General features: G+C 45.6%; 1 protein-coding gene across 1 annotated transcript in view; it reads right to left on the reverse strand.

The window, feature by feature from the left end:
* LOC133351506 (ATP-binding cassette sub-family C member 8-like) overlaps nucleotides 1-14,244 on the reverse strand; it is a 106,036-nt gene that overhangs the window by 42,390 nt on the left and 49,402 nt on the right. The window contains 6 exon segments of the mRNA XM_061566765.1: nucleotides 1,819-1,857; nucleotides 4,348-4,386; nucleotides 4,548-4,653; nucleotides 5,374-5,449; nucleotides 6,835-6,945; nucleotides 11,648-11,747. Of these exon segments, the coding sequence (XP_061422749.1) occupies nucleotides 1,819-1,857; nucleotides 4,348-4,386; nucleotides 4,548-4,653; nucleotides 5,374-5,449; nucleotides 6,835-6,945; nucleotides 11,648-11,747 (471 nt within the window).

The following is a 14,244-nucleotide window of genomic DNA, read 5'->3' on the forward strand; positions in this document are numbered from 1 at the left end:
CAGAAGAATCACGATTCTTGCAAGAATCAGGAATCTCTAATGCAGTGGTACTCAAACGGGGGTACGCAGACCCCTGGGGGTATGTGGAAATGTCCCAGGGGGTACGTGACGTGATTTATAAATGTGTGAAATTACATCATACGTGAGAGTCATTGAATAATTCACGAATTAATCTGCCAATATAAAATAACTACAATAAGATGTTAATCCATATTGTAACCTACAACGATATAGAATACCTTTCCAAACTCATTGATCTACCAATGTGGTTTCCAAGAGTAACCGGCGAGCGCAAAGCGTCCGTTGAATTTGGTTTATTCGCTTGCAGTTACGAGCTAGTTAGTATAACTCACGAAATGGAAAATTGGTTAAAATATTCATGTTCATTATTCATACATTTATTTCTCAGAACCATGTTGGGTCAGGTAAGGGGGGTACTCGGTTGAAACAAAATTCAACAAGGGGTACATGAGCCAAACAAGGTTGAGAACCACTGCTCTAATGGACATGAAGTGACATCGTACCACCCACGTCATGGAAACCTGGGAACAGATTGGGGAAGTTCCAGCATGCCGTGTGAAGTGAGCCCTGGATCAACCACAGGTCTGCTACTCCACACTCCGCATTGGAATAGAATTGCATAACACGACTTTTCATCTGCAATGGATTAAAAAAAACATGCCATGGTCGGTAGACATTATGATACTGAAACAAATAGTATTATCTGTGATGCATCTTGTATTCAGTGAGGACAGCAATCATTTTAGACCAATGTTCCTCGGTAAAACCGAGTCATGCCGGGGCCATTCAGAGCCATCCCGGCACAGCTTGGGAGGCACCAAATAATCTAGACAAAGATCTCTCGAATAGCCTGCAACAGACTGTTGGGGCAAGTGCTGCTAGCGAGACGCACCTATGAACGTCGATTACCATGGTTGGCTACATACGGTGCGAAAGAAGTTCAGCATGAATACAAACACGAGGAGGTGAGTGGCCAGCACCATGGCCGGCCACCTCTGTCTCCCCAGTGGTGATGTTTACACACAACACCAGGTACTCATTTGAGGCTAAGTAGACCTAGGGGAGGCCAAGGACCGGTTCAAATAATCGTCACTGCTGTTGGCCTTGAGCGGGTATCGAACTCAGGTCCCTGGCTTCGTAGCGCAGTGCACTAACCGCTGCGCCACCGCTCCCCCCCAACAAAGATATTTACCCACTGCAGAATGAGCAACTCACGATTCACCCTACCTCTGGCCCTGGGCCAGATTCAGACGTCTTCGTGTGAGGCCAGGGTTTCACGGTTTGGTTCTGGCCCGGCATGGCACATAATCCGGTACAAAACCACCCCTATCATGAGGTACCATGGGCTGGCTCGGATGTGTCAGTGGAGGGGTGCGATGACAGAATGTTCGTTTCAGATGAAAATCGATTTGCAATAAATACAGGGTAGAAGATATGCAGCGTTGCCCATATTTTTGTTGGTCAAGAAATATGTGCTGATCCTTGGCCTCTGCAACGTTGTGGCTGGATGCTTGTGTGAGTCGGAACTTTTAATGCATCCGATCCATTAGTGGAAGATGCTTCATAGCCAGATCAAGGACACTGTGATGTCGCTCCAGTGTATGGAGTCCCAGGTTCAGCCCCTCCCGAAGAATGACCATTGTTCATCTGCATGAATGGGAAAATGTGTCTCCAAAAACGGGGGCCAAAGACCACCGCAACGATGGACGGACAGACAGAAGAATGGGCATGCACATGCACGTCCTGATGCACAAGCACAGGGTTACGGAGGGTGGAGCTAAAGCGCGGTGGCGGTACCTGTCACTCTCCTCAGAGGAGCCGTCGCAATCCAGGGGGCTGCATGTAACATCCAAGTGCGTGTTAAGGTCAACGCTGCAGTGATGCGCCGATGCAAAAGGCAGACTTGAGCATGGGCACAACCCGCTGCTGCTACTGCTGCTGCTGCTGCATTCAGAAGCGGAGTATTTGGGCGATTCCCTCTGGGCCCTGCCTCACGTCTCTTCCTTGTGTGGTGTCCAGCGAGGGCACAGCAGAGGGCACGTGGCTCGACCCCAAAGCGACGGCTTTGGTTCTAGCGTAACTTCAACCCTCTTCTCTTATCCAACCCAAACCCATTCCCCCTTTTATCCCTATCCCTCTCAAATTTGGACGACATCTACGTTTATTTAAACAAATTATTTGGTGGTGATGCTGCTGCTGTTGTTTGAATTGGCAGTGGTGCACAAGCATAGCTAACAATACACTCTTCAACACGTTCATCAATAACACTGTGGCCTTAAAGGAAAAGTATATAATATGTATACTGTACTTATATACCTTACCCTTTAAGGCTACAGTGTTATTGATGAACATGTTGAGTTTATTGTTAGCAGTGCTTGTGCACCACTGCCAACGAAGCAACAGCAGCATCACCAAATAATGTTTAAATAAACGTAGATATTAAAATAAACGCAGATATATGTAGTATGTAATGTCTAAACTGCGCTTATACTCTTGCTTTAAGGTCGCTGTGATATTGATGAATGTTGTCAAATAAATGCTGTTAAAAGCTACTCTTTCAGGATAGCCGTGGTGAGGGTGTCGAGTTTTGTTTAGATATTTTTACTTCGAAAGCCTTGCATCTTTAGAAAGGCCCATCGCTTCATTTCAATTAACTTGACAATTGTTACTTTGTGTAGGAATTACACAATTGTCTGTGGGTATGTACATGCCCGTACGGAAATTGAGTCAAACTTTTTTGGATAATTTCTGTTTCATATTGGGTGCACCGACATCTTGAGAATCAATCTCAACACCACCCAGTGCCACCCGCTGCTGCTATCGCCACTTGGTTTCCAGTTTATTTTGTCTAACCAGGTGAGACCAGGATCGTATCATTTGTAAGAGTGACCTGGGGCCTTAGTTTGTCAGTAAGAGGCAATCATTACTGTGCATCATCCCAATTAAGTAATTGCTTGGTAATTTGATTAATTGGCAAATTTAGGCTCTGATGCCAGTACACAATGGCCTACCCTTGCAAATGACGTCAGGGGATCTTTAACGTCGACTGTCAAGCAGACAGTGTGTAGCATTACTATGGATTTATTTTTATTTTAACAGGTAAGGCCCACTGAGTTATGTCTCTTTTTCAGAAGTGACCTGGCCACACATGATAGGTCAACGAAGTGACCTATCATTTATAGCAGGCAAATACTCTAAATGCACGTTGATTCTAAATGTGGAAGGAAAAACTGGAGAACCCAGAGAAAAATCAATGCAACCATGGGGAGAGAGAGACGCAAACTGCAAATATACAGCAGGCGCCAGGGTCGGGATCAAACCCACTACCTCCTGCATACCAGATAAGGTAGTTAACATCTCGGCACCATGGCACACCTAATAATCAGGGCAGCCGTTTGATTTGAACCGTGAATCTCTCCAACGTGGCCAACACACTACGGGTGGGCCGTGTCACTGCCCTTGACACTGCCAAGCGTAGCGGTAGCGCACTGCACTCTGAATGCAGCGTCCCGAGTTCAATCTCCGGCCATGGCTAACATCAGTTGCAAGTAACATCTGAACTGCACTCACTCCCCCCACTCTCCACAACGACACCAATCCACTCCGACCAGTTTGATGAAGCATGATGAAACAACCCACGTGACTGTAATGGTGCAGGGAAGCCTTCAGCGGTGAAATGAGAACAAGAAGAAATATATTAATTAATTAATGAAAGTATATATTACTTAACACTAAAAATTGTCGTAAAAATATATTTCACGAGTTTGAATTTTCTGATCTTATCTCTGCTAGTTTAACACGTAGGCTTTCGCGACCAATATTGTCCATAATACAGGATTTTTGGGTTATATCGCGTAAATATAAATGTGTCATTAAACCCGCCACCACCCGACATAGCCAATTAGTAAGGTTTGCCATGTAAACAGAACATGCCAATTCGTTACTAGTACAGCACACCGGTGTGTTGGAGACTAAATCCACAACATTTACAATCTAAGTACGACGTTTCGCCAGTAATTACAACTAGCATCATCATCCGTAATTACTGGCGAAACGTCGTACTCAGATTGTAAATGTTGTGGATTTACTCTCCAACACACCAGTGTGCTGTACTAGTAACGAATTGGCATGTTCTGTTTACGTGACAAACCTTACTAATTGGCTGTGTCGGGTGGTGCCAGGTTTAACGACTTATCTCTGCTGCTTCCAGGGCGTTCGGGCTGGAAGTCTCGTGACAAAATCGAGCGCTACAGCCCAGTATCAGTGAGTGCACAGTAGGTAGACGCGGTGTGAGCTGTGCAATGTGCGCGGTGATGTTTGCAGTACCTCCTTCGCCCATCTGGTGTGGAAGGGCTCCCCACCCGACTAAAAAAGCAGAAACAACACAGCATTACAAGACGTGCCCACATCACAGCCTTGGGTGTGGTCAACTGCTGTTGCATGGGAATTGTATTCCAAATGCAGAAGACGTGTAAACTGGACACTACTCCATCCCTCTGTAGCCACTGGCGCGTCCTTGCGATCACCTGTTCCAGTTGACGGCTCCTGACATGGTCTGCATCTCACCAAGGGTGGCCAGCAGCAGTGACGACTTCCCACATCCAACCTGGCCCACGATCATCGTCATCTGCCCTGGGGATGAGTGGGGTAGGCGGAGTGGCAGAGAGATTGGAGTAGTGGTGGTGAGGGGGGGGGTAATAGGTAGGGATGAGTCCGCCAGGTCAGGTGGTGGAGAGAATGGTGTAGTGGTTGTCAGGGCGGGCGGGGGGGGGGGGGGGGATATGGCAGTGTGGGAAGTTCTCAGTTGATAGATGAGAAGCATGTTTGGAGGATGGAAAAAATGGAAGAGGAATTTAAAACGTTGAAAGAAAAGATGTGGAACAGACGGGGAAGAGGTGGGTGGTGGAAGACAGGAATCTGTAAACAGATGTTAAGATGAAGAGTGGATGTGCGAGGGAAGCAACAGTAGCTAGGAATAATGTGAGCGAACAGCCTTCGCACATCCACTATTATGTGAAGGAATAAACTGAAGGAAAAGCAAACTGAAAAAAATAGATTGTGTTGTTGTAGTAACAAAAATCATATGATAATTATCATGGTGTCACTGAGGACTTGTACAAGACCTTCACATTGCTCTGCTGGAAAATATAATTTACCAATAGGCACCTGCGCAGATTTACAAGGACTTCAGTGGCATTGCCCGAGCCCTCTCTACGTCCTCCAGAAAATAGCAGTGACAAATACTGCGTGTAAACTCGGTGATTTATAAACCTCCACCAAACTGTCATGATGTAGTTTTTTTACGACGGGCGATTAAGAAGAATGGGCAAAGGAGCAGGGTTCTGCTCATACCGTGAGGTACTTGGATGTTGATGTTGGAGAGAGTTGGGATTCCGCTGCCGGTCCAGTTGAAAACCCCACTGGTTACCTTGCGACCAGACACCATTACAAGGGCACAGACATGTTTGCTAAGTGTGGTGATAATTTAAAATGCTTTCATAGCAACAATAATAATTTTCTGCCCTTTGACAATCCATTACTGGGTGAAGGCCTCCCCCTGATGCTTTGTCAGTCATGGGGGTTTGTTTTGGCCAAAGATAATCATGCTGGTCACGTCTCATACATTAGTGGTGAAACGTGCATTACAGCGGCCATTTCACTTTCACCGCCAATATTCTTTGAACTAAATTCAAAGGGTATGTTTTTTTTTATCAAAAAGCCCTGCACATTCGCAATTTACATGTGTTATGAAATCACCTTGAAATATTTATAATTGTATATATAAAACAGAAAATTTTGACAAACCCTTAACTACTATTTTAACTCAAGCTGGGACAATCAGGAGACTGAGGTAAAACATCGACTACCTGATTATTTTTATATTATTGACGACTATTTTTCATAGTCCATTATACAGGCTCCTTTCAAAATAGCGGCCTCCCCCCAAATCCAGCCTCTCTGAAGGGAGGAATCCGCCCAACAGCCACCCCGAGCATGACGTGGCCTATGATGTCACCAAGCCCCGCCCCTCACCTCCCGTCCAATGGCACGCAGGGGTGAAAGGGGCGAGGAATTTTTGTTCCAATTTTCTGTCACCCGATCAATGGAGAAATTGGACCGATAACCAATAGTGGTGACCGATCACAGCAATTTAAAATGGGATAGGCGAGGTCTACTATCGCCCCACGGCACCTGCAGACGTATCTAGCGTCATGCACGGCTCAGGCTGAGGCGGGCAGCACATAACCACGTGGGAGAGTGTAACTCTCACCCACCACCCCCCTCCCTATTTGCTCCCCATTGCTTTGATGGTTACAATTCAATCGAAGAATGCATCGTATTTGTTTAAATGTCATCTTACAATGTTTGTAATAATTGTCTTTTTTCTACTCATCTGTACAGTTTGGTTCACTGGATATATCGGGTTCTGAATATTCTTGTAGTGTGACAGCATTATATATAAAACATTTTAAATTAACCATGGAAAACCCACTGAGCTATATAGCTTTTTCAGAAGTGACCTGCCCATAAATGATAGCTCAACAAATTGGCTCATCATGTGAACATTTATAGCAATCAAATACTTAAGCGAGTGTTTTAAAATGTGGAGGGAAAACCCGGAATACCCGGAGATAAAACCACACGACCACAGGGAAATAAAGACACACAAACTCCAAATATACAGCAGGCGTCAGGGTTGGGATCAAACCCACGACCTCCTGCATACAAGGCAATGGAGTTAACATCTCGCCACCCTTGCTGTCAATGTCCCTGTAGTGTGCCGCACAGTCCACTGGATAACCCTCCAGTCACCTTCAAGGCCACGTCGTCTCCTTCACCGAGCGAGGGCTGCCGCCACGACTGCGCGTCCAGAGAGCTCCAGTATCGCTTGCCTCCCGCCTTCCTGTTTATGGCCCTCAGTGGCTAAGGGCGGCAAGTGGCAGACGGAGGTTGCAGACCGACGCCAGACGACACACAGCTGTCACAGACGAGCTCTCACGTCACAGTCAATATAAACCTCTGATGACGATGGTAAGCACGTGCACAGAGGAGATTTATAATAATGAAATTGTAGCACTTCTAATAGTTGCAGGGGCAATGTGAAACCATTACACATTGATATGTAAGAACCAAAAATACGATTTGATGCAGGTATTGTGAGCTTGATAATTGACAATAATCAATCATTTACTCAATCACTGGCAGAGCCAGTGGGAGGGGGGGTTGGCACGTGCCCCCCCCCCCCCCCCCAATGGACCGATCGAAATTCCTAATTTCGATCGGATCATTGGGGTTTGTTAGTAAATCGGCATTTTGCGACCCCTACTGCCACTGTGAAGCATAATATTACATGCCATGGACTCTATTAGATAGGACAATAGTCTGAGTCCATAATTGGCAATAAGTAACGGCAAAGCAGTTATAAGTGACTTATAGAATTGTGCGCAGTTGCATATACAGTACACGACTTCCCTGAAGGCATACTTTCAGCGAGCGCGATGCCGATCACACACGGTTCGAATTCGACACTCGCGTCGAATAAAAATCAAGGGACAAGTCCTTACTTACAACTCCTATCATTTTTCATTGCTGGAGGGGTTGCCCCCCCACCTGAAAATCATGGCTCCGCCATTGGACTCAATGCATCGTTACACTCATAACACATACTTTACACAGTCAAGTTGTGCAATATTGCTGAACACCCTGTCCTCGTTCTTGCCAATGTGAATGTTTTTGGATTTTGTTGTTTTTGCTGTACTCCAGCACCACTGATCACCTTTGTAATACAGCCGGGTAACTGAATAAATGGGATCATCTGTGTAACAAATAAAACAAACTCAAACGTAATATAGTAGAACCGCTCTTAATAACCACACATGTTAACGACTAATCGCTTTTACGACGGGCCTCCATACAGCCCAATGTGTAGTGTATAGTAACGTAGTGTATAGTAGTGTAGTGTATACTCTTTGGTTCTTTCGGAAAAGTCACGTAGGTATAAAATAAAATAAATCACGACGTTTCGGGTGCAACACAAGCGTCTGTCATCAGGTGGGAAAGCATGATCTGCTGCTGAAGCAGACTGTTTTATAAAGGTTTGAAATGGCTGTAGTCCAAGGGTCATAAAGAAGTGGGCGGGGCTAGTGATGTTAACGTGAGAAATTAGCATGTAACTGTAAGATAGGAGAGCTGCCTCCTCGACGAGGGCACGGAAGTGGCTATGTTAATGTGAGAGATTAGCATGCTAATGTGAAATCGAAGAGTGGTGAAATCAAAAGGCATGAGTGCAACCCAAAGGGTGCAATCCAAAGGACATGTGAGCATGAGAGTGCAATCCAAAAGACATGTGAGCATGAGAGATATAAGAGAGAGGCATAGAGAGAGAGACACACACACACAGAGAGTTGGAAATAACAGCTGACATAGGCAGGTAGGATGGAAACCTCACAGTCAGTTAAGACTTTACCTGGTTGATAACTTCCTTCCAATGATTGCTCAGTTTGTACCCATCTTCTCGGTTGAAGTTGTGTCTGTGTTTATACATTTGGATGGCTTCATGAACAAATCTCTGAAGGTAGCCGGTAGGTTTGCAGAGTACCTCCGTCTTGGAAAAATCTATTTCGTGTGAGCCCACAGCGTTAAAACAATGATCGGCAATGGCAGAGGTATTGGTTTCTACCGTGTTTCAGATCTGCCTTGTGTTCACGAACTCAGTCCGAGACATGTTGTTTCGTTTCCCCAATGTAACTGCTGCCGCAACCACAACTCAGTTTGTAGACACCAGGGTATTGCATGTCAGGAATCACATCCTTTACAGATGGGATTAAATAACAGATTTTGTGTACTGTGTTGAATCTAACCTGAATTTTGTGTTTGTTTAAGATTTTGGAAATATTTTTGGTAACCCTTGCTATGTACGGTAAAGTGATGGTTTTGGTTGGATCCTCAGAAGGTTGCCTCCGCATGGCTGCGGAGACAGCTTTGCGGATTGTACGGTCCGAGTATCCGTTCATCTTGAGGGCTTGGTGTACGTGCTCCAACTCACTGGCTAGGTGATGCTGGTCGGAGATGCAAAGGGCCCTATGGTGTAGTGTTTTGATAAGGGAATTCTTCTGGGCTGGATGGTGGTGGGAGTCAGGCTTTAGATAGGCATCTGTGTGGGTAGCTTTCCTGTAGACCGAATGTCCCAACGAGCCATCAGGTCTCTTCTTGATCAAAACATACAAGAATGGTAGTCTGCCATCCTTTTCCACTTCCATGGTGAATTTGATAGATGGATGTATAGAATTGATGTGGTTGAGAAATTGGTTCAGTGCTGGCAGGCCATGTGGCCAGATGACGAACCTGTCATCCACGTATCTCTTCCATGAGGAAGGACGTAGGGTGGATGTCTGGATGGCATCTGTCTCAAATTTCTCCGTGAAAACATTCGCTACCATTGGCGATAAGGGAGAACCCATTGGGGTACCCTCATTTTGTTTGTGAATGTACCATTCCAGGTGATATATGTGTTGGTAAGGCAGTGCCTTACCAAAGTTGGTACATCTGGATTCAGTCCTTGTTGGACCAAGTCTTCAATAATTGCAATGGTGTCAGGTACAGGTACATTGGTGAACAGAGAGACTACATCGAAACTGACAAGCAAATCATCTGGAGACAGTGAGATGACCTTGATTAGAGAAACCAAGTGAGCTGAGTTAAGTAGAGCTGAGGTGGACTTGCCCGTGAAAGGACGCAGGGTCTCAGAAATAAATCGGGCCAGTTTGTAGGCGGGTGAGTTAATGGTGGAGACGATAGGGCGGAGCGGGGTACCTACTTTGTGGATTTTTAGAAGGCCATATAATCTGGGTGGTCTCGCAGCCGAAGGTTTTAGGGAGCTCTGCTTAGTCTGATCGATTAGAGAAGTTGATTTAGTGATAATATTGTTGGATTTTGTAGCTAGGCGGTTGGTGGGATCTCTGTTGATTTTGGAATAGCTGCCATCATTAAGAAGGTCCTGAATTTTGTTGTTGTAAGTGGTTTTTTCCATGATGACAGTGACATTGCCTTTGTCAGCTGAGAGGATGACAATTTTAGGCTGTCGGAAATTGGGATGTTACTATGATTGATGACAATCTTGTTAATATCTAACTTTTTAACGTGTGGCAATGCTTCTTTTTTGACAGGAGGTTGAATTTAGCGATCAAGTTGACTTTGCATTTGGTTGACATTGAAGTAGCAGAATAAACTGTCATGTTATCTACATGGTCCCAATCAGAAGTGGACATCTTATCTGTTAATTTTAAGTGTGATTGTAAGAGAGGTTTGTCTACATTATCAAAATCCGAGCAATATTATTCTCTTTGAGATTAGCGATAGGCTGGCCCTAAACAAGATCCATTTAGCGTTAGGAGAAGTGACTGCAGCAGATGTGAGTGTAAATGTGGTCGGTATTACCTTGTTGTCGCGGCATCTCTTGAGAAAGGTTAGCGACTCGATCAGGTGAGCCTTCTTGTCTCGCAGTCTGTTAAAAGCTCTAACAGATGTGTGGAAACCCTCCCCGTAGAGGTGGTTCAATCTTTATTTGAAACTTTCGTGACTGCAGGAATCCATACTCTTTGGTTCTTTCGGTAAAGTCACGTGCGCCCGAAACGTCGTGATTTATTTTATTTTATTCCTACGTGACTTTACCGAAAGAACCAAAGAGTATGGATTCCTGCAATCACGAAAGCTTCAAATCAAGATTAGTGTAGTGTATATTGGTGTCGTGTATAGTAGTGTCGTGTATAGTAATGTAGAGTAGAACCCTTCTTAACAACCACCCCTCTTAACGACTAATCACTTTATAGTTAATATTAATTCATGCATTTATTATGTTGTTAGTATCTTTATGTATTTATATCCATTGTTTAAATATTATAAAGTACGTTTTTGGGTGAAAAATGGGTAACTTCGATGCTATTGGAACGAATTAAGTCTTTAATGTGTACTTTCTATACTCACATAATGACCAAATCACGTAACAACCGGTTTCGTGGAACTAATTACCGTCGTTGAGAGGTGGGGTTCTACATATATGACCAGTGATTATTTGTGGGTAGAGGATATAAAGGCCTTCATATTAACAACTGAAAGTACTTGGTGGGATGGATGCCAGTGGAGAGGGGATTTCAGATCAGAGTCGTGGTCAAGCAGAGAGACGCACAACCGGTTTAGTATTGAACCAGTAACTTATTGGCACGTTTTGTTTACGTGACAAACCGAACGAATTGGCTGTGTCGGGTGGTGGCGGGTTTAACAACACATTTATATTTACGGGATCTAACCCAAAAAAAACTTGATGATGAAGAGAGAAAAACCTTGCACAAAGCAGAGGTTTGGTTTGAAGGTCAGAGAATAAGCAGTTGCTACTAAGGTGAAGAACACGTGGATGGAAGTCAGGAGAGGTACAGTTAGTGATGTAAATAGGTACAAGAAGAGGGAAACTCTTTAGCTTCGCAGAGTCCACAGCCAACATTCCTTGTCTCCCCGCAGCTCTCACTCACCCTTGCTGCATTCACAGACGTCTCTTCGAAGCCAGAACCCAGAGACACGGCCATACCAATCTGAACATCAATTCCACAACAGCACTCACACCCTCACTCACCATGTCCTCCTTGTTGCTTTCTGGGGGTGCATCCCATGCTGCACACGATCCCTCCTCACGGATTTCATCGCTCCTCAGGAACTCTTTTAGCTTCTGCACGCTGCACGGTCCGACCACACACACTCAGAGGACAACTGCCGGAAGCTCCGCAGTTTAACATACACAGCCACAGGCAGAGATCTCCCGTGGAGCCTTGCTTACATCCTGCTGGGCAAGTGCCGCTCGCAAGCACCAATAGCGTCGCGTTGGTGACATTGGCCTCGGTGCAAGAAATGAAATGAGGCCCCCTCTCCAATTTACTCCCTCTCCACAAACCTGACGCCTGCACCTATCTGGCCTGTGGGCCTGGTGCAGGCGCACTGCCTGCACACTCAATAGCTACACGACTGGCAAGCACCTTATAAGAGTCGGCACACCGAACGAGAGGGATGGTGTGGGCAGGAGCATCCCCGGTCACCTCTGTTTCTGCAGTGTTGCGGTGCTGAGTTTTACCCACCACACCACTAACCTTAAAAGACTATTGGGGCAAGCATGGTTAGCGAGCACCAAATGAAGGCCAACAAGGCACACGAGGGCGTGGATGGCCAACACCACGCCCAGCCACCTTTGTCTCTCCAGTGCTGATGTTTTATACACATCGCACCAGGTACACATTTAAGGCTGAGTCAACCGAGAGAAGTCCCAGGACTGGTTCAAATATTCACCACTGTTTTTGTGTCGTGAGTGGGAATTGAACTAAGGTCATCAGGTTCCTAGTAGAGTGCACGAACTACTGCGCCACCGCTCCCCGTACACAAACACATACACAGAGGAAGACTCCACAGATGTCAATGCACATGCAGGTGTCGTCAGGCCAGTACTACGCCCCACCATCTTTGTCCCCTTTGTCTGCTCAGCAACAATTCGCACAAGAAGCTCATTTTAGGCACAAAAACACCCCCCCCCCCACCCATAGTACAACCAATCCTTATCATCACAATCTTTAGTCATCTGATGTGCAACACTCTATTACTTTGTGCCACCGCTGATGTCCTTGAGGACACATGACGCAGTGAAGGTCAAATTACGGCCCTTTATAAATCCACTGCTGGATGAAGGACTCCTCACACTATCTCGGTCAAGGGGACTCCTAGACCCTACTTTACCACACTGGTCATTGTGGCTTAGTTATACTTACTCCAGTTTACGTATCACTCATAGTGCAGTGCGCCAACCACTGCACCACCTCGAACCCTCTGCTACAATTTACGTTCCCTGACACTATACGTAGCAAGCAAAACAGCCTGGGAATAGGCTTTCCAACTCACAATATTTATCTACGTCCCTTTAAAAAATGATTGGTTGCAGGCAACAACTACCACTGCTACCTCTCACCTTATCTTGATGGACGAGCACACAAACACTCAGGACGCGCAGTGGTCAACACTTCACTATCGTGTGCCCACGCTCCATTCATTTCACTGCAGTATTTAGGGGAAGAGGCAGCAGCCTTGGCTGTCAATCACATTCCTATCCTATGTGGGGGCACTGATCCCTTGTCATGATGGCAGCAGCCGGAGTCAGTCCACTCAATGTATCATGCACCAGAGACCCATATGTGCCAGCCTGTCTCCTGACACAACAGTGACAGCCTCTTTCCCCCCAAGTGCACCTTTGCGTATTGTGCCTCGCCAGCAACACAGGCTGACAATGCAGGCTTTAACAATAATGTGCTGCAGGTTGTGTAACTGTGCTGGTATGAAGGAAAAGCTAACGTGAGTTGACCGACTGCTTTAGTAGGATTAACCCTGATAGGATTGAGTATGGCAGTGAGGTCACATTCTGTGGACCTCAGTGGTGGCTCAGGGAGGCCCCGGGTTTCCCCCAAGGAGCAAAAAATCACAACGGCAGCTGTAAGCGAGGCCGCTTCATTCTCCGGACCCATGCTCCTTTGCATTGCTGATATAAAGCCCTGAAAATTAGCAAATGAACGTGCTGGTTTTGAAAACATAAACAACACATTACATTTAAACGAAGCACGAAGGATGAGAGAAGATCCTTCATTAGTAAATCGGAACTTTCAGCGTGAGTGCTGTTAGTTTGAGTCTCTTTACTGAGAATGGTCATTGCACCTGACACTCACTTAAGGCCGATTTGACCTGGGGGAGGGGCCCATGTTTGGTTTATATATACAACTTGGAACTGATGTTGTACACTACCGGGAATTGGATTTTGGTTGTCGCGATAACAGCACTCTCCGTGAACCAGCTATGACATTGTTCCCCGTAAAAAAACACACACATGGAATGGCCAGGCAAGCTTATTTTAGGAAGGCAAGATGACATTCTTTGCACATTAGCACATCCAGACACACTCAGAATGTATATCGTGTGACTAAGCAGCACTTAGTGCCACGCACGCGGAATACATCACAACCAGACATGCTTAAGATGTAAAGCAGATTGAGCAGAGGAGATCAGCATACCACATAAAGACACCCGCTGCAGTAAAATAATACAAGAAAGGCTAACGTCTGAGTCCTGAATAAATAGAAGTTCGTAAATACGATGTGATGACAAAGTGAATGTGCAGTCCGTCTTCGGACATCTACCTAATTT

Source organism: Lethenteron reissneri, chromosome 37 (assembly GCF_015708825.2).
Source record: "Lethenteron reissneri isolate LAM-NWPU_2019-01 chromosome 37, ASM1570882v1, whole genome shotgun sequence".
Lineage (NCBI taxonomy): Eukaryota > Metazoa > Chordata > Hyperoartia > Petromyzontiformes > Petromyzontidae > Lethenteron > Lethenteron reissneri.